The sequence below is a fragment of the Chiloscyllium punctatum genome, chromosome 36 (genome assembly GCF_047496795.1).
Source record: "Chiloscyllium punctatum isolate Juve2018m chromosome 36, sChiPun1.3, whole genome shotgun sequence".
Taxonomy (NCBI): Eukaryota; Metazoa; Chordata; class Chondrichthyes; order Orectolobiformes; family Hemiscylliidae; genus Chiloscyllium; species Chiloscyllium punctatum.
The window spans coordinates 45740822-45764126 of record NC_092774.1 but is presented as its reverse complement, the minus strand read 5'-3'; the positions used below and the strand labels follow the sequence as shown (position 1 = coordinate 45764126).

Below are 23305 nucleotides of genomic sequence, written 5' to 3'. Positions count from 1 at the left end.
ACCCACCTAATGTGTCAAGTCTTGATGATCTGCACCACAGTTAGTTCCTTTTGAAAGGGCTGTTTCTCTGCACGGTCTCCTCCAACCTCACACCTTCTCTGACGTCATTCTCAGCTGTCAGTTTGTCCGCCTCCATTGATCCTATTAAAGGGCTAATCACACAGAATCCCCACATGCTCTGGTGTGTAAATGATCCCCTCTCTGGCCCCTTTAAATCGGTCATTCGTAATCCCACTTTGATAAACAAATCCTCCAACACCACCTTCATGCTTGAAACTGCTCTCCAACTCCCAACGTCATTTTTGTCTCCAAAAGTGCTTCGCTATTTAGAATCCCTCAAGTGTGCATAGATTAGATTGGATTCCCTACAGTCTGGAAACAGGCCCTTCGGCCCAACGACACCAACCCTTTGAAGAGTAATCCACCCAGACCCATTTCCCTCTGACTAATGCACCTAACACTATGGGCAATTTAGCATGGCCAATTCATCTGACCGGCCATCTTTGGATTGTGGGAGCAAACCGGAGTACCCGGAGGAAACCCACGCAAACACAGGGAGAATGTGCAAACTCCACACAGACAGTCACCAGAGGCTGGAATCGAACCTGGGACCCTGGTGCTGTAAGGCAGCAGTGCTAACTACTGAGCCACTGTGCCACCCATAAAGGCCATTCCGCTCACCGAGTCTGCACCAGCCCACCAAAGAGCATTCCCTCTGGACTATGCACCCCCATCCTATCCCCGTAACCCGACATTTGCCTTGTCTAATCCACCGAACCTGCACATCTTTAGACACAGAATCCACACAGACGGTCACCCAAGGCTGAAACTGAACCTGGGCCCCAGGTGCTACGAGTCATTTAGCACAAAAACAGGCCCTTTGGTCCAACCAGTCCATGCTGATCGTAATCCCAAAGTGAACTAGTCCCACCTGCCTGCGCTTGGCCCATATTCCTCCTAATCTTTCCTAAATGTCTTGTCAATGTTATAACTGGACCCACATCCACAACTTCCGCTGGAAGTTCACCCCGCATACAAACTACTCTGTGTAAAAAAATACGCCCCTCATGTCTTTCTAAATGTTTCTCCTCTCATTTTAAAAATATACTCCCTAGTCTTCAAATCCCCAACCTCGGGAAAGAAAAACACCTACCATTCAACTTAACTACACTCTTCATGATTTTAGAAACCTCTATAAAGGTCACCTCTCAACCTCCTACACTCCAGCGAGAGAAGTCCCAGGCTATCCAGCCTCCTCTTATAACTTGAAACCTTCCATTCCTGGCAGCATGCTTGTAAATCTCTCCGGAATTCTCTCCGGCTTAATAATATCCTTCCTGTAACGGGGCGACCAGAACTGGCCACGGTATTCCAGAGGAGACTTGACCAATGTCCTGTACAATCTCAACATAATGTCCTAACTCCTCTACTGAAAGGTCTGAGCAATGAAGGAGAGCGTGCTAAATACCTTCTAAACTTCCCTATCTCTACGTGATGCAAACTTCAAAGGATTAGGTACCTGAACCCCTGGCTGCTACACTACGACAGCGTTAACCACTGAGTCACCAGGACTCTTCCTAAATGCCTGCCCACTGTTCCCAGATCTTAATATCTGAACCTCTCCACTGGTATGACTGAGGGAAACTCTATTCATCCTCCTTGATCTCACTGCAACCTGGGGCAAGGAGAGCCATTCCATTCCACTTCAATGATTCTCCAGTGTCCTCCAGCTGCATAATGTCATGGAGGGCTGCAGCACTGAAAAGGACCGTTCAGTCCAGCGAGTCTATATCAGCCAAAGAAAAAAAACCACAACTATTCTAATCCCATCTATCAGCAATACAGCCATAACCTTGACATTGCACGTGTACATCTAAGTACTACTTAAATGTTATGAGGGTTGCTGCCTCTACCAACCTTAGGGGCAGAGAGTTCCAGATTTCTATCTCCCCACACTCCCTTTAAATCTCCTGCTTCTTAAATCTATGCCACCTGGTCATTGATTCCTCCGCCAAGGGTGAGGATATGGGCCTCTAGGAGGTAGGACAAAACAGATAAAGGAGCTGCACAAAAGGGCTTCTGCACTGCTAAGTTAGATTGCTCTGAACCAGACAAAAACTAGAAACCGCAGACTGACGTTTCCCCATGCTTATCTGACTACCTATAGTTAAAGCTGTGAAGCAGCAGATGGATAAGATGAGGAAATACTAACCACACTTGCAAGCTGCAAGTCCTCGTAGAGGAATCACTAAACCACATTTTGCAAGTTGTGAATCTTTGAAAAGGTGACATAAACCAATACAACTTAACCAATATCATTGGTTCAAGCTTCTACCCATGAAGTGATATCATGTATTGATTGGTTGTAATTATGTCATCATGCTCCATATCTGATGATGATGAATATATCTAAACCTTACGCAAACTCTATAAGGTTGTCTGATTCTTTTGATTGCCAAGAAGTTTTCATACTTCTGGGCGAATCAGTCTGCCAATCCAGCGCTGTAACATACAATAAACGATTGTTTGCATGTTGGACAAAGAGTCGTTTACAGGTGTGTTAATTGACTGATCACGGAACCGAGTGACCAATAGATCATCAAGGGAAACGTTTTCTCCTTCCACCTCGTCCATGCTGTTCACAGTTTTATACCTATCCTCAGGAAGCTGTGAAACTTGAAAGGGTTCGGAAAAGCTTTGCAAGGATGTTGCCAGGGCTGGAGCTGGAAGGAGGGGCTGACTAGGCTGGGGCTGTTTTCTCTGGAACGTCAGAGGCTGAGGGGTGACCTTGCAGAGGTTTATAAAATCGTGAGAAGCGTAGATAAGGTGAACAGACGAAAGTCTTTTCCCTGGGGCTGAGGGAGTCCAGTATTTAGAGGACATAGGTTTAGGGTGAGATGGGAAAGACGTAACAGGGACTTAAGCGGAAATTTTTCACACAGACAGTGGTGCATGTATGGAAATGAGCTGAGAGAGGAAGAGGTGGAGGCTGGTACAATTACAACATTTAAAAGGCAACTGGATGGGTATATGAAAAGGAAGGGTCTAGAGGGATATATTCCAGGTGCTGGCAAATGGGACTAGATTTATTTAGGATATCTGGTTAGCATGGACCAAAAGGTCTGTTCCCATGCAGTACATCTCTATGATATGTCAATTACAAGCACCCTCAGGGTCTTCTGCTCTATAGTTCATCATGCACTCCTTTGATTTGCCTCAATGTCCAAATGCATCACCTCACACTTATTCACATAAAATTCTATTTGCCACTCACCAGCCCCTCAGCATCCTCCTGGAATCGAAGGCTGTCCTCCCCACTGGTTACCTCCCCAAAAGCTTTCATATCATCCATGCACTTACTGATCAACCTTGGTACATTCAAGTCCAAATTCAGCCACAAACAGCAAGTGTACCAAGACTGACCTCTGTGGTACCCCGTTAGACATAGGCTTCCAGTCACAAAAACCCTCCTCCCCCTCTGCTTCCTGCCACCCAGCCAATGAGTCAGGGAGATGTACAGAACGGAAACAGACCCTTCGGTCTAACCCGTCCAGATATCCCAATCCCACCTGTCAGCACCCGGCCCATATCCCTCCAAACCCTTCCTATTCATATACCCATCCAAATACCTTTTAAATGTTGCAGTTGTACCAGCCTCCACCACTTCCTCTGGCAGCTCATTCCAAACACGTACCACTCTCTGCATGAAAAAGTTGCCCCTGAGGTCTCTTTTATATCCTTCCCCTCTCACCCTAAACCTATGCCCTCTAGTTCTGGATTCTCCTACCTCAACCTTCGATTACCCACTCAACCTTCAATTCTCCAGGGAAAACAGCCCCAGCCTGTTCAGCCTTCTCTATAGCTCAAATCCTCCAACCCTGGCAACATCCTTGTCAATCTTTTCTGCACCCTTTCAAGTCTCACAGTTCTGGATCCAATTTCCTGTATTTCCTTGGATTCCTGGGCTAAGACCGTCGCCACCAGTCTCCCACGCAAGACATTATCAAATACATTGCTGACGCTGAAGTAGACTGGTCAAGAGCAGTTGCCCTCATCTACAACCTGCTTATCTCTTTGAAAAGTTCAATCAACTTGGTCAGACGTGACCTTCCCCTTAATAAACCTTGTCATGTTTAATTCCTGCCTCACCAAGTGCAGATTAATTCTGTCCCTCAGAATTGCTTCCAATCGACGGAGGTCAGACTGACGGGGCTGTGGTTTTCTGATTCATCCCATGCTCCCTTCTTGAATAACAGTGTGACACTAGCTGTCCTCCCATCCTCCCTTAGTTCTCCTATTCCCAGAGAGCAACTGAAAATTAATAGCAATGCCTCTGCTCTTTCCTCACTCAACAGCCTGGGATATATTTCATCCAGGCCTGGAGACTTAACTAAGCCTGCCAGACCAGTTACTCCCCTCTGTCTGTGCAGCACAGTCAGCACTGCTGCATCACAGCAGAGGGACCTGGGATTGATTCCCAGCCTTGGGCGACTGTCCATATGGAGTTTGCGTATTCTCCCTGCGTCTGTGTGGGTTTCCTCCGGGTGCTCCGGTTTCCTCCCACAGTCCAAAGTTGTGCAGGTTAGGGTGAATTGGCCATGCTAAATTGCCCACAGTGCTCAGGGGTGTGTAGGTTAGGTGCAGTAGTCGGGGTAAATGTGAAGTAATAGGGGAATGGGTCTGGCTGGGATACTCTTCAGAGGGCCGGTGTAGACTTGTTGGGCTGAAGGGCCTGTTTCCACACTGTCGGGATTCTATGCTAACTTCAAAGTATATCACACTCTTCTCGGATTTCTATACACACGTTGTCCCTCTCACTAGTGAATACTGACAAAGTATTAACCTAGAACCCCAATTTGGAACGCGTTGCCAGCAGAGGTGGTAGAGGCAGGCACGGTAGATTCATTTAAGGTGCATATGGACAGATGCACAAGTAGGTGGGGAGCAGAGGGATACAGATGCTTAGGAATTGGGCGATAGGTTTAGACAGTAGATTTGGATCGGCTCAGGCTTGGAGGGCCGAAGGGCATGTTCCTGGGCTGTAAAGTTTTTGCTTTGTTCTGCGTCCTGTGGCTCTATGCACAAATTACCACTGGGTCTTTAATGCACTGTACTCTTTTCCTAGTTATCCTTAATGAACTTGTGAAATGAGTTAGGGCTTTCTTTTATTTTATTTACCATTACTCTTTCACGTCCTGGTATTGCCCTTCTGGTTTCCTTTCCAAGCTTCCTTTTGCACACTCTGTACTCCTTCAAGACTTCTGCTGTTTCAAGCCCTCTGCATTTGCCAAAAGCCTCCATTTTTCTCTGTATCCAATCCTGTACCATTTTTTGATATCCAGGGTTAACAGGATAGGTTGGTCCTAAATTGATTTTGTGCTCTCTCTCCTGGTTCAATTCTTTTTTGTCTAATCGTACCTGGAGTCTCACCCCAAAGTCTTTTACAGTTCCCTCTGGTGTCCCCAAAGGATCCGGCTTTTGTGTCTCAGCAACAGGTTCATCAGTGGGAAATGAAAACAATGCCTTCAGTCTTCCTAACGTTTAATTGCAGGAAATTTCTGCTCATCCACAACAGGGAAACAGACTGATCATTGAGCAATGACACACTTCCCCTGACTAATGCACCTAACCTACACATCCCTGAACACAATGAGCAATTTTGCATGGCCAATCCACCCTAACCTGCACATCTTTGGACTGTGGGACAAAACTGGAGCACCCGGAAGAAACCCACATAGACACGGGGAAAACGTGTAAACTCCTCACACACAGTCGCCAGAGGCTGGAATTGAACCCGGGTCCCTGGTGCTGTGAGGTCGAAGTAAACATTGAGCCACCGTCCTGCTCTCATTTGAAAGGTCTCTTGTCGGTGTGCACGCGGCTCACTGGAGCCGGTGAATCCTCGGCCACATTCAGAGCAGTTGAATGGCCTGTCTCCAGTGTGAACGCACTGATGTCTTTCCAGTTCAGATGGGTAATTGAATTCCTTAGCACAATCTCCACATTTCCACTCTATTCTGACTGCATTTATGCTTTGACAAGCCAGGTGATCAGCCGAAGTCTCATCCACATACGTGCGCTGTACCCATTCACTCTGTATGGTGCTATTTTCGACCATGTTCACAATCTGATGATAATTGATCCCCATGTGATATTGGTTTCAGCTTCATGAGTGCAATCCTTCCTTTCAAATACACATATAGTTAAAACAGGACAAAAATTCAGTGAGACAGAGGGGTCAAGCTGAATGAATCTGGCAAGTCATTAGTGCTAGCACTAGGAACAAATAATCATAAAAACTGCCTGACTGGTTCAGAAACCTGAGTGGTCTGGTACTGTCCTTCAGGGAAGGGAACCGCCCACCCAGTCTGAGCTTAAATAAGAAGCTAGGCAGCCTGGGAGGAAGCAGGGAAAGAAAAACAGAGTGGGACTTAAGAACAGTGGTAAGGCCTGAGATGAATGGCAATATGATTTAATACAATTCACCCAGAACTTTGACAGAATTTTCCTAACTCTCAACCACCTGGAAGGACAGGGTCACAAATGCCCAGAAACACCAATCGGCTACAGGTTGCCCGACATGTCAAATACTGCCCCGACTTGACTGACACTGAGTAATGGATGAGCAGAAACTCCCTTATTAAATATTGGGATCGTTAAGTAATTGCCTTCGGAGCCTAACATAAACTGCAGTCCCTTGCCATTGACCCCTTGCCCACCGACCCCTTGCCCATCATGTATAACTGTGGCAAAATATTTCATCCCAGGGTGCACTACATCATCACCGCCTATTTCCACTTCCGTAAGTATCAGAGTGGATTCTGAAAATGCAAGATAGGAAATGCCTATGAAGGAAAATAAAGGCAGTAATTAGTACAGCACAGGAACGGGCCCTTTGACCCACAACGTTTTGCCAAACCTGACGTCAAATTTAACTAATCCCTTCTGTCTGCCCTTAGTCCATCCCTTGCATATTCATGTGCTTATCAAAAGTTCCCATAACACGGGTGGCTCAGTGGTTAGTACTGCTGCCTCACAGCACCAGGGTACCAGGTTCGATTCCAGCCTCAGGTGACTGTGTGGGGTTTGCACATTCTCCCCGTGTCTGCGTGGGTTTCTTCCAGGTGCTCTGGTGTCCTCCCACAGCCTCAAAAGATGTGCAGGTCAGGTGAATTGGCCATAATGTTAGGTGCATTAGTCAGAGGGAAATGGGTCTGGGTGGGTTACTCTTCGGAGGGTCGGTGTGGACTGGTTGGACCGAAGGGCCTGTTCCAACACTGTAGGGAATCTAATCTAAACCCCTATCGTTTCTGCCCCCATTCATGGTAGTGTGTTCCATACTCTCACCACTCTGTGCATAAAAAAAAGCACGCCCCTCCCATTTCCTTTGAATGTTTCCCCCTCACCTTAAATGCATGCCATGTAGTATGAGACATTTCAAATACTTTAACTCATGATTACCTATGTCATACTGCTCCCCACCCCCCACCTCGGTCGAAGCAAAACGCTCAGAGACACAGAGTACTTTTACCTCCTTCATCTTCATTCTGGGCCCTGGAGGGAGAGAGAATGATCGCCCATGTGCACAGAGGCATGAGTTCACAGTCTTCACTGGAACAGCAGTTTCTCAATGAACATTTTAGCCATTTTACAGGGAGGAGCATCCAGATAAGGCAAGGTATATATTGATTGTGTGGCCGTTACAATCAACAAGTGTTAATAGTAAAGATTAAGCCAACTGCTGTTACACAATGAATAATTGACTTTACATAATGAATACTTTCACCTTGTTAACTGACGTTACATACTGAATACTACCTCATCTTGTCAAATGGCTCTACATAATGAATGCTTTTCCACCTTGTTAACCCATTATCCTTGCTTGCAGCATTGTTAACTGTAAGTTCTGATCTGAGTCATACTCAGCTGAACCTCTTGTTTCACAAAACTCAGAACTTAATTTTTTCCACGCCTGCTTATGCCCTATACACATGGGCAGGACAATTCTGAAACCTTCTGCTCTGGCCTCTCAATCAACGTCCAGATATTTGGATTATCCAAAACCCAGCTGCCCATGTCCTTGTTTATGTTCCGTTCGCTATCACCACTTTGCTCCCTGATGTACATAAGCTCTGCTTTATAGCTCTGATTTCACCTGACAAATTAGTAGCGCTTGTGATTTCAAATAAACCTGCTGGCAATAACCTGGTATTGGTGAGACTTCTGACCTGGTTCATGGAGTCAGAGAGGTCTACAGCATAGAAAAAGTCCCTTCAGCCCATCAATTCTGCACCAGTCTAAACAACCAGCTAACTATTCTAATTTCATTTTCTAGCATTTGAGCCATCACCTTGTATACCTTGGCATTGCAAATGCACCTCCAAATATAGCGAGTTCCAGATTCCCACCACACTTTGGTTTAAAACCTCTCTAAACCATCTGCCTTTACCTTTAATCAGTGCACTGGGTCATTGGTCCCTCCACCAAGAGTGAAAGCTTATTCTAGCTGAAAATGTGTTGCTGGAAAAGCGCAGCAGGTCAGGCAGCATCCAAGGAACAGGAGAATCGACATTTCGGGCATCAGCCCTTCTTCAGGAATGAGGAAAGTGTGTCCAGCAGGCTAAGATAAAAGGTAGGGAGGAGGGACTTGGGGGCGGCAGGTTCACTCTGATAGGTTGAGGAACCAGCCCAACCGCACCCATTTCCCTCGCAATAGGTTCAGAATGGCCGTCAATCAACGTGCGTCATTGTCTGTCATTGGCGGGACGGTCGCGACCGTGCCCATTTCTTCTGCTAATAGCCCGAAGCTGCCGTCAATCACCGCTCCCCTTTTGTTGGCCGTTCCAAGGACCAGCGCCAACCCCGCCCCGTCCCCTATGACTGGCCCAGTGCTGCCGTCAATCATCGCTCCCCATTGTGGGTGTTTAACAGCCCAGCCCCGCCCGTTCTGCTGCTATTGGCCTCAAGCTGCCGTCAATCACTACTCCCCATTGTGTGCGCTGGAGGACCAGTCCCAGTCCCGCCCCTACCACCCCTGCGATTGGTCCACGGCCACCATCAATCAACGCTTCCCATTGTATGTTGGAAAATGCGCGGGATTCTGTTTTTCTTTGCTGCTGATCACATCCAGGAGTGAGCATTAACGCTGGGATCGGGAACAAAGTGCATCGCATCCGCTCCCTTCCATGGTTCAGACTTCCGAGACACGGGACACAAGTTCCGGCGGGCCTCAATGCCCAGTTTGAGAATTTAAAATGTTTGTCTGATGTTCCCGATTCTCCCAATGTAAGGCAAATAAGAACTTGCATGTAGAGTTCTTATATGAAACGTGACACATGGGTTGGTGGATAGAAAAAGGCCAGAATTGGAGGAGGGCAGGGAGTTCAGAGGGTCATGGCCTGCAGGACATTCCGAACACTGACCACCCAAAGTTGCTGGCTGTCTCCAAGAAGCTCTGAAATGGGACTGTGTAAGTCATGACCACAGCCATGCAAGTGACGCTATCACCTTAAACAAGATGATATTTACAGTCTCCGTGGATTTACAACTGGTCACCTAATATTGGGGCGGCACGGGGCTCAGTGGTTAGCACTGCAGCCCCTCAGCACCAGGGTCCCTGGTTCGATTCCTGGCTCGGGCGACTGCCTGTGTGGAGTTTGCAAATTCTCCCGTTGTCTATGTGGGTTTCATCCGGGTGCACCGGTTTCCTCCCACCGTCCAAAGATGTGCAGGTTAGGGTGAATTGGCTGTGCTAAATTGCCCCTCATGTTAGATGTATTAGTCAGGGGTAAATGTAGGGGAATGGGTCTGGGTGGGTTCCTCTTCTTAGGCTCGGTGTGGACTTGTTGGGCCAAAGGACCTGTTGCCACACTGTAGGGAATCTAATCTAATATTTAAAAAAAAACTTTCTCCACCTGGCTGGGAGCAATGATGATTCAAAAAGTGTGGTGCTAGAAAAGCACAGCAGGTCAGGCAGCATCCGAGGAGCAGGAGAATCGATGTTTTAAGCTCTTTGTATTTTGCTCAACACTGATATGCTCAAAAGATCGACTCTCCTGCTCCTCGGATGCTGCCTGACCAGCTGTGCTTTTCCAGCACCACACTTCTTGACCAATCTCCAGCATCTGCAATCTTCACTTTCTCCCGGGAGCAATGATGTGATGCGAGTCCGTAATAGTACCGGACATATAACATTGACCTTCACTTACTGATTCTGCCCATGCACAGGTACAAAATAATCTTTATCTGGATCGTCAGAGGTTGAAAAACAGAGTGGAGACTAAAAGCATTTAAGGAGTGAGACCAGGGATCTGAGCAGCCTATCTCTACCTCTGAGTAAACCCCACAATATGCAACAGGTAGATGTGACGGGAAGGTCTGGCCTAAAAATTGGAATTCATAAAAGTGTGCACGTGGGAGTTTAGCTAAATACTATGTATACTTTTTAAAGAACATGCGAAATGTCTTAAATATAGCATCTTCCAGCTCTTGTTCCTTTCCATATCACAAAGGCTAGCTCACCATTTCACTGGTTTACATGGAGCACCATTACCACGTCCTTCATTCCTTATTTTAATCACTCCATCAGTGCCTTCAGTTGCTGCAGTTGTTTTCCTGCAGGTTAGATTAGATTACTTACAGTGTGGAAACAGGTCCTTTGGCCCAATAAGCCCACACCGACCCACTGAAGCGCAACCCACCCAGACCCATTCCCCTACATTTACCCCTGCCCCTAATCCTACAGGCAATTTAGCATGGCCAAGTCACCTAACCTGCACATTTTTGAACTGTGGGAGGAAACCGGAGCACCCGGAGGAAACCCACGCAGACACAGGGGAGAATGTACAAACTCCACACAGTAAGTCGCCTGAAGGCGGGAATTGAACCCGGGTCTCTGGCGCTGTGAGGCAGCAGTGCTAACCACTGTGCCACCGCACCGCCCAATATAAGCTGTTCACAATATAAGCTAATAACTTGGAGGAAGGAAGCAAATGTCAAAATTGCAGACAACAAAAAATATAGGTGGAAAGGCATTTAACAAAGGAGATACGAACGGTTTCCAGAGATAATAATTAAGTCATAGGATCTCTACAGAACAGACAGGCCATTTGGCCCATCACGTCTGCACTGACTATCTGAAAAGCACCCCACGCACACCTACCCCCACACTATCCCTGTAACCCCTCATTTACCATGGATAATCCACCCAACCTGCACATCCCTGAACAACATGGGGCAAGTTAGCACAGCCAATCCACCTAACCTACAAACCTTTGGACTGTGGGAGGAAACTGGAGCACCCAGTTTTAAGGATTTGCCAGAAATCTTTGCAAAGTTTCTGTTTGTCTTGGAACAGATAATCATGGCACATGTAAGAGCTTTGCAACTGACAGGAGACAGGTGAAGACTAAAACTTACATAACGTATATTTTGCTCAAGACAGATTAGTAATTTTGAACGCACAGGGATTATATTTGTCTATCCAAATGAAACTCTGGCAACCAAGTAGAAAACAAAAGGCAGAGTCCCAGGAGGTGGGTGAGTATGGGTGGATAAAGTTCTGAGCATTATTCTTAACAAATAATAATTAACTTTACAGGTAAGCATACATTTATTTTTATTTAATATGGTATAAACCTAATTTCTCAACATTCAAAAACTGTTAGTGTCCCATATTATGTCTATCAGCGAGGCAGATCCAGATCGATCTTTTTCAAAATGTGTCTAATCAAATACAACTGATATTTCAAACAATACTTTGTAGCTCACGTTATATAAATTGCAAAGGTCCTTCAATACAAGGCTCTAGAACATTGCGCACACAAGATATTACTTACTGCATTCTACAGGCACCAGTATTGGGAGAAAGTGAGTACTGCAGATGCTGGAGGTCAAAGTTGAAGAGTGTGGTGCTGGAAAAGCACAGCCGATCAGGCAGCGTCTAAGGAGGAATTGAATCGACGTTTTGATCCCTTCATCGGGAATCCTCACTCTTAGACCACACTCTTAGACACCGGTATTGACCAGACTTCTAAATCATGTCCTTCATGTCTGTAACAGAGAACTGTTTAAAGCCACCCAAAGTTGCCACAATCTCTTTAACATACTGACATTCTTCAGTTACCTCATGCCACACCTGATTTCATTTCAGATTCAGTCGGCAAAAGGTTGACAAATGGCGCATTGTGTGGGAAAATATAAGGTGTTAATTTTGGAAGGGAGGACAAAAGAACAGAGTATAATTTAAGCCACAATACCAAGGGAGTTGGGGATACTTATACATGAGGCACAGAAAGCGAGCACACAGCTGATAAAGAGCAGATAATCAGCTAAAGTCAACGATTCAAGTGTAAACCTTCTTCAGGACTGGGAGTGGGTGTAGGCGAGCTGCAGATAAAGGGAGTAGTGGGGGCAGGGTAGTGAAGTGGGGATAGGTGAAGACAGGTACGAATGTTAGTGATACAGTCAGAGAATCCCGACAGCGTGGAAACAGGCCCTTCAGCGCAACAGGTCCACACCAACCGTCCGAGCAGTATCCCGCCCAAACCCATTCCCCCACCCTCTATTTACCCTTGACTAATGCACCTAACCTACACATCCCTGAACACTACGGGCAATTTAGCACAGCCAATTCACCCTAATCTGCACAGCTTTGGACTATGGGAGGAAACTGGAGCACTCGGAGGAAACCCACACAGACACTGGGAGAACTTGCAAACTCCACACAGACAGTCGCCCCGAGGCTGCTCGAACCCGGGTCCCTGGTGCCATGCTGCCAACCCCCTCTTATTTCAAGGAGGTTGGCGTATAAGAATAGGGAAGTCTTACTGCAATTGTAGAAGATGCTGCTGAGACCACATCTGGAGTATTATGAGCAGGTTTGATCTCCCAATTTTAAAAAGTACTTTGTTTTATTGGAGTCAGTTCAGAGAATGTTCACTAAGATGATGTTCGGTATGGAAGGGTTGTCTTAATGAGCAATGGCGTAATAGGTTGAGAATCTACTCTCTGGAATTTAGAAGAATGAGAGGTGATCTCATTGAATTATAAAAGATTCTCAAGTGACTTTACTGGGCAAATGCGAGAGGATGTTTCCCCTCATGGGAGAACCTAGGACCAGACAGTATAGTCTCAGAATAAAGAGGCACCAATTTAAGACTGAGACAAGGAGAAATTTCTTCTCTGAGGGTTGAGTCATTGGAGCTCCTTGCCCTGTTCAGTGGAGCTGTGGAGTAGACAGGCAGGAGGCTGGAAGAACACAGCAGGCCAGGCAGCATCAGGAGGTGCAGAAGTCGACGATTCGAGTGTAACCCTTCTTCAGGACTGAGGGTGGGTGTAAGGGGGAGCTGCAGATAAAGTGAGGTGAGGACAGGTAGAGGGTACAATCTGGTTGGTCAATGGGAGGAATGAATCCCATTGGTGGCAAGGAGCAGGAGGGGCTGGGTAGGGAGTCAGGGCAAGGGAAGGGAGGTTATTTGAAATTGGAGAATTGACGATTCCCATTGACAAACCAGGTCGTACCCTCTGCCTGTCTTCACCTGTCCTTATTTCACCATCCTGCTCCAGCCAACCCTTTTATCGGCAGCAGCCCCTCCACCCACCCCCAGCCTCCTCCCGTCTACTTTGGATTTCAGCATCTGCAGGGTTTTTTTTGTCTCTAACAGACAGCTGGAGAGGCAGGGTCTTTATGCATATTTAAGGTTGAGATCGATAGATTCTTGATCAGTAGGGAAATCAAGGGTTACAAGGAAAAGATAGGAAAGTGGATGTAAAAAATTGCCAGATCAACTATGAGCCTGTTGAATGGTGGAGCAGGCCCGAGGGTCAGAACAGAACTACTATTGTCTGTATTTCTCATGTCTTATAATTTGCTGCAGCTTTTCTAGTTGAGTAAGATCTGATCTGAGTGAGTGTGTATGGTTTGTATCACAATGCAGTGTGATTGGATGACATGAAGTTGCTTGAGGCTTTGCAAGGAATCGTTTTGCTGCAGTGGCAGGGACAGAAACCTGAATTTACATGTGGAGTTCTGAGAAAGATAGGGACTTTGGAGAGGAAAGAGAGCTTGGAGATGAGCCAGCAGTTTACAAGAAAAGTGGGGTTAAGGATTCGTCTGTGTCAGAGTGGGTGATTTGAAGGAGCCTGAGAGAGCAGTTTAGTAGGAATCAGATTATTGAGCAGAAGGTTGGTCCTGTGGACAAGATGATCTCACAGGGCATGAGGTGCAGTGGGAGGGAAGTAATCAAAGAGGAGAGTTCAGGTCTTGTAGGCAAGGAAGAACTATAAAGTGGTTTGCACCAGTGAACGAGAGGGAAGGAGCAGTTGAGTGACTCAATCGCATTGACAAGAGAAGCTCCAAGAATTCTTCATATTTGTTTCTTTTAAGATTCCCTCCAGTGTGGAAACAGGCTCTTCGGCCCAACCAGTCCACACCGACCCTCCGAAGAGTAACCCACCCAGACCCATTTTCCTCTAACTAATGCACCTAACACTATGGACAATTTAGCATGTCCAATTCACCTGAACTGCACATCTTTGGACTGTGGGAGAAAACCGGGGCACCCAAAGGAAACCCACGCAGACACAGGGAGAATGTACAAACTCCACACAGACAGTCGCCCGAGGCTGGAATCAAACCTGGGACCCTGGTGCTGTGAGGCAGCAGTGCTAACCACTGAGCCACCATGCCGCCCTTATTGTTAGAGATAAGGATGAAGGAGACAGAGGAAGAGGTGAAGTCCTTCAAATTAAACTGACAATCAATAGGGCTATTAAGAAGATCCAGCACATTGTGGGTTTAATGCAAAGTTAATTTATACAACTTAAATCAGAACGTTAACCACTGTAATTGCGCTGGATTTTATCAACGTCATCAGAAACAGACCCCAAATGCACAAACTACAACAGGGAAATACAGTCATTGTATTTACTTGTGAACACGCTGATGTTTCCAGAGGTTAGATGACTGAGTGAATCCCTTCCCACACTGGGAGCAGATAAATGGTCTCTCCCCAGTGTGAATTCGCTGGTGTTTAGTGAGTTGAGAGGATTGCCTGAACCCTGTCCCACAGTGGGAGCACCTGAACGGTCTCTCGTCAGTATGAACACGTTGATGGGACATCAGTTCCCGGGAACTTTTATAGCACTTCTCGCAATCTGAGCATTTAAAAGGTCTCTCATCTGTGTGAACTAACTGGTGTCTCAGCAGAGTGGATGACTGGCTGAATCCCTTCCCGCACTTGGAGCAGGTGAACGGCCTCTCTCCAGTGTGAATTGGCTGGTGCCTCAGTAGGTCAGATGAATGGGTGAATCCTTTCCCACACTTGAAGCAGATGAATGGCTTCTCGCCGGAGTGAACACGTCGGTGTTGTAGCAGATCGCCTGTACTCTTAAAGCTTTTGTCACAGCAAGAACACTGAAATGGCCTGTTATCAGAGTGAACAAATTGATGCGAATTGAGGCTAGTTAAGCAAGCGAAACCCTTCCCACACTCAGAGCAGATGAACGGTCTCTCGCCAGTGTGAACTCGTAGATGCTCAGTGAGCCTGGATGACTGAGTGAATCCCTTTCCACAGTAAGTGCAGCAGAAGGGCCTCTTTATAGTGTGAAATCGCTGGTGAGCTAGTAAACCTCCTGCGTTTTCAAAGCTCTTGTCACAATCCGAACATTTACAGATTTGTGTTTCAGCATGAACCACTTGATGTGCAGCGAGGTGAAATTCATTCTTGAATCTCTTTCCACACACAGAACAAGGGAATGGCCTCTCCCCTGTGTGACTCTGTTGATGAATTTCAAGCTTGGATGGGAATCTGAATCGCTTCCCACATTCCACACACTTCCATGGTTTCTCCATGGTGCGGATATCCTTGTACCTCTCCAGATTGGATGACAGGTTGAAGCTTCACCCACGCAGAAAGGACTTGTATGGTTTCTCTCGGCTGTGAACAGTGATACCTCTTTGTTCCACAGTCAGTGCACTGGAACACACTCTCTCAGTCTGTGCAATTGATTAAAGCTCTTTCCACAGTCAGTTCATTGGAACACACTCACTGGTGTGACTGTGTGTCTCACTGTTTTCCGAGACACACCGACATTTGAAAAGTTTTTCCTTGGGATGGTTCAGACAAACATTTCTCCTTCCACATTCAAAGACCAGTGATATTCAGGTCCTGACGAATCAAGATCTTGACCTGATGCTTCCACTGAGTTTCCTGTTTGCAAATCATTTCCAGCTAATCCCCTGAAAAAGGACCTGTGAGCATCACTATCAAGTCATGAAAGACATTCAGGACAGGCAAGACTTGTTCCAATGGAATGATCTTTTTTCCCTCTCGTGTTTTCACTCAAACTGAAGGAATACAAAAGAAGCAACAAACGGAAACACATTCCTAACTGAACCGGAATGTCACTGCCAGCGTCTCTGAGACAATCTGCTCACTGACATGCTCACCACTTGTGAAAAGTGTCAAAACCGTTCTGCGTGAACTGCGCATACTCCCTCTCCAGGACAAAGCTGGGCAAGGACAGGGCGTGGAGGTCAACACTCTGTCATTGCAGCATAGTGGAGTCTTATTGATAGGCGAGGCAGGCCCGATGAGCTGATCGGCCTGATCCAGCTCTTATTTCCTCCGTTCAGTAACTGTAAACCCCCCCCCCCCCGTTAGTCCTGACCACCCAAGTGCTACAGATTGGACCTGAAGGAGGTCAAGGAGTAAATCCTCCATCTTCCCCACACATCATCCAGCCCCTCCCTTTCCACATTGCAGCGTGGGGCTGAAATGTACCTGAGGATGCACAGCGGCTCCTTCAGCTAGTTGTTCCAGGGGCTGCAGCCTCTGTGCCCCGGGACTGCAAAAGCGTCCGCTGCAGCCTGGCACGGCCTGAATCTGCTGGGAGCTCCAAGAAGCCCCGCCCCCTTCCGCCCAGGGCGCCGGGGAGCCCCGCCCACCTGCAGTGACCTCACCGGGGGAGTCTGCGCATGCGCCTGACTCTTCCTCCTCCTCCCCCCCTCATCGGGGTCCAAGATGGCGGCCGCGGGCTCAGTCCTACCGTCTTGAGGGAAAGAACCCACCGCAAGCCTCCGGAGGCTGCAAACAACTGCCCTGAAAGTCCCTGACCGTGACTAAGGCGTTCACGGAATCTTTTCCGTCCCCTAGCCCGATTCCAAGCCCCCCAACCCTCCAAACGCCCGAGTCGCTACGCCCTCACCGGCTGCGGAGCGTCCGAAAGGCAACGTCGGTCCCCGTCGTCGTCGGTGGCGGTGCGCATGCGCCACACGCGACGCGGACAAAGGGGGCTTGTCATAACCGCGGGGCATGATGGGTACGGGCCTCTCTTTGCCCACCCTGTACAGCCCACCTATAGACTCACCCTGAGAGGGTAAAGAGAGTCATCCTCCCCTGCCCAGGGGGACCTTCAGGGACGGTGACGCAGCCCAAAAGCTGAAATGGTTTGGAGGTGCCTGGTGTTGCACTGGGGTGTACAAAAGTTAAAAATCACATAACACCAGGTTTATTTGGAAGCACTAGCTTTTGGAGCACTGCTCCTTCATCAAATGGTTGTAGAGTATGATGAAGGAGCAGCACTCTGAAACCGAGTGCTTCCAAATAAACCTGTTGGACTATAACCTGGTGTTGTCTGATTTTTAACCAAAAGCTGAAAGTGCATCTTCTGTTGGCGTCCACAGTGCACTTCCAAGTAAAACCATAGCACTGTCACGTGGCGGGCTTGTGTGAATTTTAAATTGGTCCATCCCAGTCCAAACATTGCCACCACCGACGCCCCTCTCTGCAACCCAACACCATGCCACTGGTAGCCCAGTGGCTAGCAGGGCAACATGGTGGCCTAGTGCTTTCGCACTGTTGCCTCACATCACCAGGGACCCGGCTTCGATTCCAGCCTCGAGTGACTGTCTGCGCGGAGTTTGCACGTTTTCCCTGTGTCTGTGTGGGGTTCCTCCGGGAGCTCTGGTTTCCTCCCACAGCTGTGCTAAACTGCCCCTAGTGTTCCAGGATGTTTAGGTCAGGCGCAATAGTCAGGGGAATATGCCAGAGGAATATGTCTGGGTGGGATACTCTTCAGAGGGTTGGTATGGACTTGTTGGGCCAAATAGCCCATTTCCACACTGTAGGGATTCAATGATTCTATGATGTCTCCAGTGTCGTTGGTGGTCCAGGATTTGGGGGTTGGCAATTGGTAACATTGGGAACAAATGTTTATTAAGGGGCAATGTATGTGTGAAGACGGAAGACACTGGTAGAGTGTTAAATTGGCACCTCACATCTGTCTTTACTCGAGAGAAGGAAGATATAAGTATAGAATTCAAGAAGATGTGCCGTATAGTTCTTCAGCATCTTGACGTAAGAAGTGCAGAGGTGCTGGAGGATTTTCATCGAATCATCACAGAATTGGAAGCAGGCCATTCGGTCCATCGAGTCCACACAGACCGAAGAGCATCCCACCCCCCCCCCCCAATACCCTATTCCAGAGTTCTGAAGGAGGAGATGGTGGAGGCATTGGTGGTGATCCTTCAGCGATCACTGGAGGGTTGCAGGGAACTGAAAAATGGCTAATGGAACACCGCTGTTTAAGAAGGGAAAGAGGCAGGAAACCATTAGCCAGTTAGTCTGACCTCAGTCACTGGTAAGATTAGATAGTCCATTGATAATGATGAGTTTGCATGGCGTTTCTAAGTGCATGGTAAAATAGGGCTCAGTGAGCACCACTTCATCAAGGGGAGGTCATGCCTGACAAGTCTGTTCGAATTCTTTGAGGAGGTAATGAGTAAGTTACACAAAAGAGGCGTTGAAATAAATTGAGAGCCTATAGTGTTAAAGACAAGTTATTGGCATGGATAGAGGATTGGCTGACTGGCAGAAGGCAACAGATAGGGATAAAGGGGTCCTTTTCAGGATAGTAGCCCAGTGATGTTCTGCAGGGGTGCATGTTGGACCACAACTATTCAAAGTTATTCATTAACGATTGAGATAAAGAATTGAGGGCGTTGTTGCTACGTTAGCAGACGACATAGTGTTGAGGCAGGAAAGAGAGGCTGCAGAAGGACTTGGAAAGGCGAGGAGAATCATAGAATCCCTACAGTGTAGAAACAGGACATTCAGCCCAACAGGTCCACACTAACTCTCTGAAGAGCGTCCCACCCAGACTCACCTCCCCCCGCCCCCCCATATCCCTGGGCAATTCAGCATGGCCAATCCACCTCACCTGCACCAAGGCACAAACAGCACACAGTTGCCCAAGGCTGGAATTGAACCCGGTCCCTGGCACTATGAGGCAGCAGCGCTAACCACTGTGTCGTCCGGTTTTATTTATTGTAGTCACATGTACCTAAGTACAGTAAAAAGCTTTGTTTTGTGAGTAGCAAAGGCAGATCATAGCAAACAAGGACATGCAGATGATAGGTGAGACATATAGGTTACAGCTTCACAAAACAAGATCAACATTATTTAAAATGTCCAGGTTATGTCCAACAGCTTTATTTGGAAGTACTAGCTTTCAGAGCGCTGCTCCTTTATCAGGATGAGGGAGCAGCGCTCTCTGAAAGCTAAGTGCTTTCAAATAAACCTGTTGGACTATAACCTGGTGTTGTGTGATTCTTTGAACTTCAGATCTTCAATGAGTCTAAGTGAAAAGAGCTACAATTTCTCTAATCTCTCCTGATAACTAAAGTCTCTCTTCCCCTCAGTGAATCTCTGCTGCGCCTCCCCATAGCCTTGACATCTTTATGGTGTATGGACCCTCAAAGCCTGACCCAATGCAATGTAGCCAATGATTAACAGGTTTACAGGACCTCCATCTATTCATACTCTCCACCCGAGTTAAAAAAAAATTGGGTTTTATTATCTCTGTAGCAAATTGATCAATATTCCCTTCCACTTTTATAGGTTTCTGTCCCTTCTTGCTTTGGAGATAATAACCTGGCTGAGAGACAGAGGTTAAATGCCTGGTCCGATGTATATTATAGGGAAGGGAACTTTAGTCTGAGTTTGCAACTCAAACTCAGAGGGACTTTCCTGCCAACAGGTTGTCATGGCAACACTGATAAGATACTCCATTGCACAGACTCGAATCGTTGGAAAATCCAAATTAGATCAGGGAAAAGGAGAGTGTTTCTCTGTCATTAACTGCAATATGAACTTAAAACAGCGAGTGGGAGAATAGATTAGATTCCAATGTGTGATACTTGTATCTATAATTGTGAAGCTGTCGGAAATAGCAACGAACAGCAGGGAAAGGAGTTTAGTGTTCATAGAATCCCCACAGTGCGGAAGCAAGCTATTCAGCCCATTGAACTTCGATTCTACTGCTCTTCGGATGCTGCCTGTCCTGCTGTGTTTTCCCAGCACCACTCTCTCGACTCCAATCGCCAGTATCTGCAGTCCTCACTTTCTCCATCAAGTCCACATCAACCCTCCTAAGAGCATCTCACGCAGACTCAACCCCTTACCCTATTCCTGTGACTTAGCATTCCTCATGGCTAATCCATCTAGCCTGCACATCCCTGGACACCAGGGCAATTTAGTATAGTCAACCCAGCTAACCTGTACATCGCTGGACTGTGGGAGGAAACCCGCACAGACTGGAGGAGAATGTGCAAACTTCACACAGACAGTCGCCCCTGAGTAGAGTCAAACCCGTGTCCCTGGTGCTGTGAGCCAACAGTGCTAACCACTGAGCCACCGTGTCACGGTTAACGAGAGAATTAGTGGGAAAAAAAATTAATAAAGAAATATGTCACTGCTGAGACTAGCCAAGGACAGGGTTGGAGCCAGGGAGTGGAGTTTGTCATGGGTTCAATCACTTCAGTCTTCCAAGCATTTAAGTAGGGGAAATTTCTAGTCATCGAGCACTAGATGTCAGATAAGTCAGAAAAGCGTGTGACTTGGTGGTGGTATTGGTGCATGGGGTTCTCCTGCTCTTATATGTCATGGGGTTCTCCTGCTCTGACTGTGGGAAAGGATTCACTCGGACGATAAATGGAAAAGCCCTGGGGAAAATTGATGTGCAGAGAGATCTGGGTGTTCAGGTCTATTGTACCCCGAAGGTGGAAATGCAGGTCAAAAGAGCGGTCAAGAAGGCATACTGCACGCTTTCCTTCATCGGATGGGATATTGAGTACAACAGTTGGCAGGTCATGTTGCAGTTGTATAAGACTTTGGTCCGGCCGCGTTTGGAATACTGCGTACAGTGCTGGTCGCCACATTATCAAAACAACATGGATGCTTTGGACAGAGTGCAGAGGAGGTTCACCAGGATGCTGCCTGGTATGGAGGACACTAACTATGAAAAGAGGTTGAGTCAAATAGGACTGTTTTCATTAGAAAGATGGAGGCCGAGGGGGACTTGATTAAGGTCTGTAAAATCATGACAGGTATAGACAGGACAGATAGCAAGAAGCTTTTCCCAGAGTGGGGGACTCACTTACTAGGCGGTCACGAATTCAAGATGTAGAGGGAAATGTTAAAGGGAGATATGCGTGGAAAGTTCTTTAAGCAGAAATTGGTGGGTGCCTGGGAAGTGTTGCCAGCAGAGGTGGTAGAGGCGGGCACGATAGCACATTTAAGATGTATCTAGACAGATACATGAATGGGTAGGGAGCAAAGGGATACAGATCCTTAGAAAATAAGGGACAGATTTAGATAAAGGACCTGGATTGGTGTGGTCTTGGAGGACCAAAGGGCCTGCTCCTGTGTTGTAATTGTCTTTGTTCAGACATCAAACATGCTGATACGAGAGTGCGTTCGCATCGGACAGAGACCGCTTCGGTGCTGTCACTGCGGGACAGAGTTTAAGCAAAATATGACAGCGCTGTACATGAGTGAATTGACAGTGGGGGGAGATTGTTCTCCTGCTCGGAGTGTGGGAAAGATTTCACTCTGACGTCCAACCTGCTCAGTCACCAGCAAGTTCAGACAACTGAGAGACCTTTCAAATGTCCAGAAGGTGGGAATGGCTACTAAAAGGTCTTGGAAACTGAAGTTCCACGAACGTGTTCCTGCTGACGAGAGATGTTTCTGGTGCTCTCACCGTGGGGCTGGGTTCTGGTTGTCAACCCAGCTCACAGTCCATCAGTGAATTCAAACTGGGCACAGACACACCCCCTGCTCCGAGAGAGGGAAGGGATTCACTCCAGTCAGCCAATCTGTGGACACACCAGCGCACAGACAAATAACAGAAGTGACTGGACTTTGCTGTAAATCACAGATTCAAGATGATGCCGACATGGTAAAAGTCATGTTTGGGCTTGTTGGAGCCTGACTCCAGGCCCAGCAGCATTGTTCTTTCTGTACTTTTCATCTTCCTTCTCTCCTTCATCTTTGGGACAGTGACTGCAGCATCGGTGGCATGGACCAGTCTCCTAGCAGTGCTGGTGGTAGGCCCGGAGCCTGGACTCCTGGTGATGGTAGGCCCAGGGCCTAAGGTCTTGGTAATGGCATTGCCCTGGCTCTTGGCCGTGTCGGTGAGGCTGTTGTGGCAGCAGAGCCGGGATCTCCTGAGTCATCGTCACTGCTGTTCCTGGAGCATGACTACTTGAGGACCAGAAAACCTTGCAGAAGCCCTGAGCTATGCTTGAGACAGGAGTTGAATTGTTAGATTCTGAAATGTACAACACAGAATCAGATCCTTCGGTCCAGCTCATCTATGCCAATCAGATATCTGAAATTAATTTAGTCCCATTTACAAGCATTTGGCTCATATTGCTCAAAACCCTTCCAATTCATATACCCATCTAGATGCCTTTTAAATGCTATAACTATACTGGCCTCTACCACTTCCTCTGGCAGCTCATTCCATACATGCATTGTGTGTGAAAAGGTTGCCCCTTAGGTCTCTTTTAAACCTTTCCCCTCTCACCTTAAACCTATGTCCTCCAGTTCAGGACTCCACTGCCCCCAGGAAAGACCTTGTCTGTTAACCCTATCCATGTCCCTCATGATTTTATAAACCTCTGTAAGGTCACCCCTCAGCCTCTGACACTCCAGGCAAAACAGCCCCAGCCTACTCAATCTCTCCCTGTAGCTCAAACCGTCCAATCCTAGCAACATCCTTGCAGATCTGTTCTGAACCCTCTCAAGTTTCCCAACATCTTTCCTATGGCAGAGGGATCAGAATTGAACACAATATTCCAAACCTGGCATAAACGATGTCCAGTACAGCCTCAACATGGCCTCCCAACTTCAATGGTCAGTGCATTGACCAATAAAGGCAAGCATACCAAACAAATTCTTCACTATTCTGGCAACCTGCAACTCCATTTTCAATGAACTATGAACCAGCACTCTTTGTT

The 23305-nt window shown here is 47.3% G+C and overlaps 1 protein-coding gene and 1 long non-coding RNA gene across 3 annotated transcripts; both read right to left on the bottom strand.

Moving 5' to 3' along the window:
* Positions 1–11600: 11600 nt before the first annotated feature.
* Positions 11601–17202, bottom strand: LOC140461029 (uncharacterized). The gene is made up of 2 exons (XR_011954458.1): positions 16785–17202; positions 11601–12051 (listed from the first exon to the last, which is right to left on the bottom strand). It is a non-coding gene; the product is annotated as an uncharacterized lncRNA (long non-coding RNA).
* On the bottom strand, positions 11601–17261 carry LOC140461008 (uncharacterized). Of its 2 annotated transcripts, none has more exons than XM_072555786.1 (2): positions 17209–17261; positions 11601–16348 (listed from the first exon to the last, which is right to left on the bottom strand). In XM_072555786.1, the coding sequence occupies exon 2, from the start codon at positions 15851–15853 to the stop codon at positions 14927–14929; it is 927 nt and encodes a 308-aa protein (XP_072411887.1). In that variant the 5' UTR covers positions 15854–16348; positions 17209–17261; the 3' UTR covers positions 11601–14926. The 2 variants fall into 2 exon arrangements, with proteins under 2 accessions (XP_072411887.1, XP_072411888.1); XM_072555787.1 differs by having other exon boundaries at positions 11601–16240.
* Positions 17262–23305: the final 6044 nt, after the last annotated feature.

Bases quoted from the DNA above. Each gene is read 5' to 3' on its own strand.
- LOC140461008 (XM_072555786.1), bottom strand. From the start codon at position 15,853: ATGGAGAAACCATGGAAGTGTGTGGAATGTGGGAAGCGATTCAGATTC.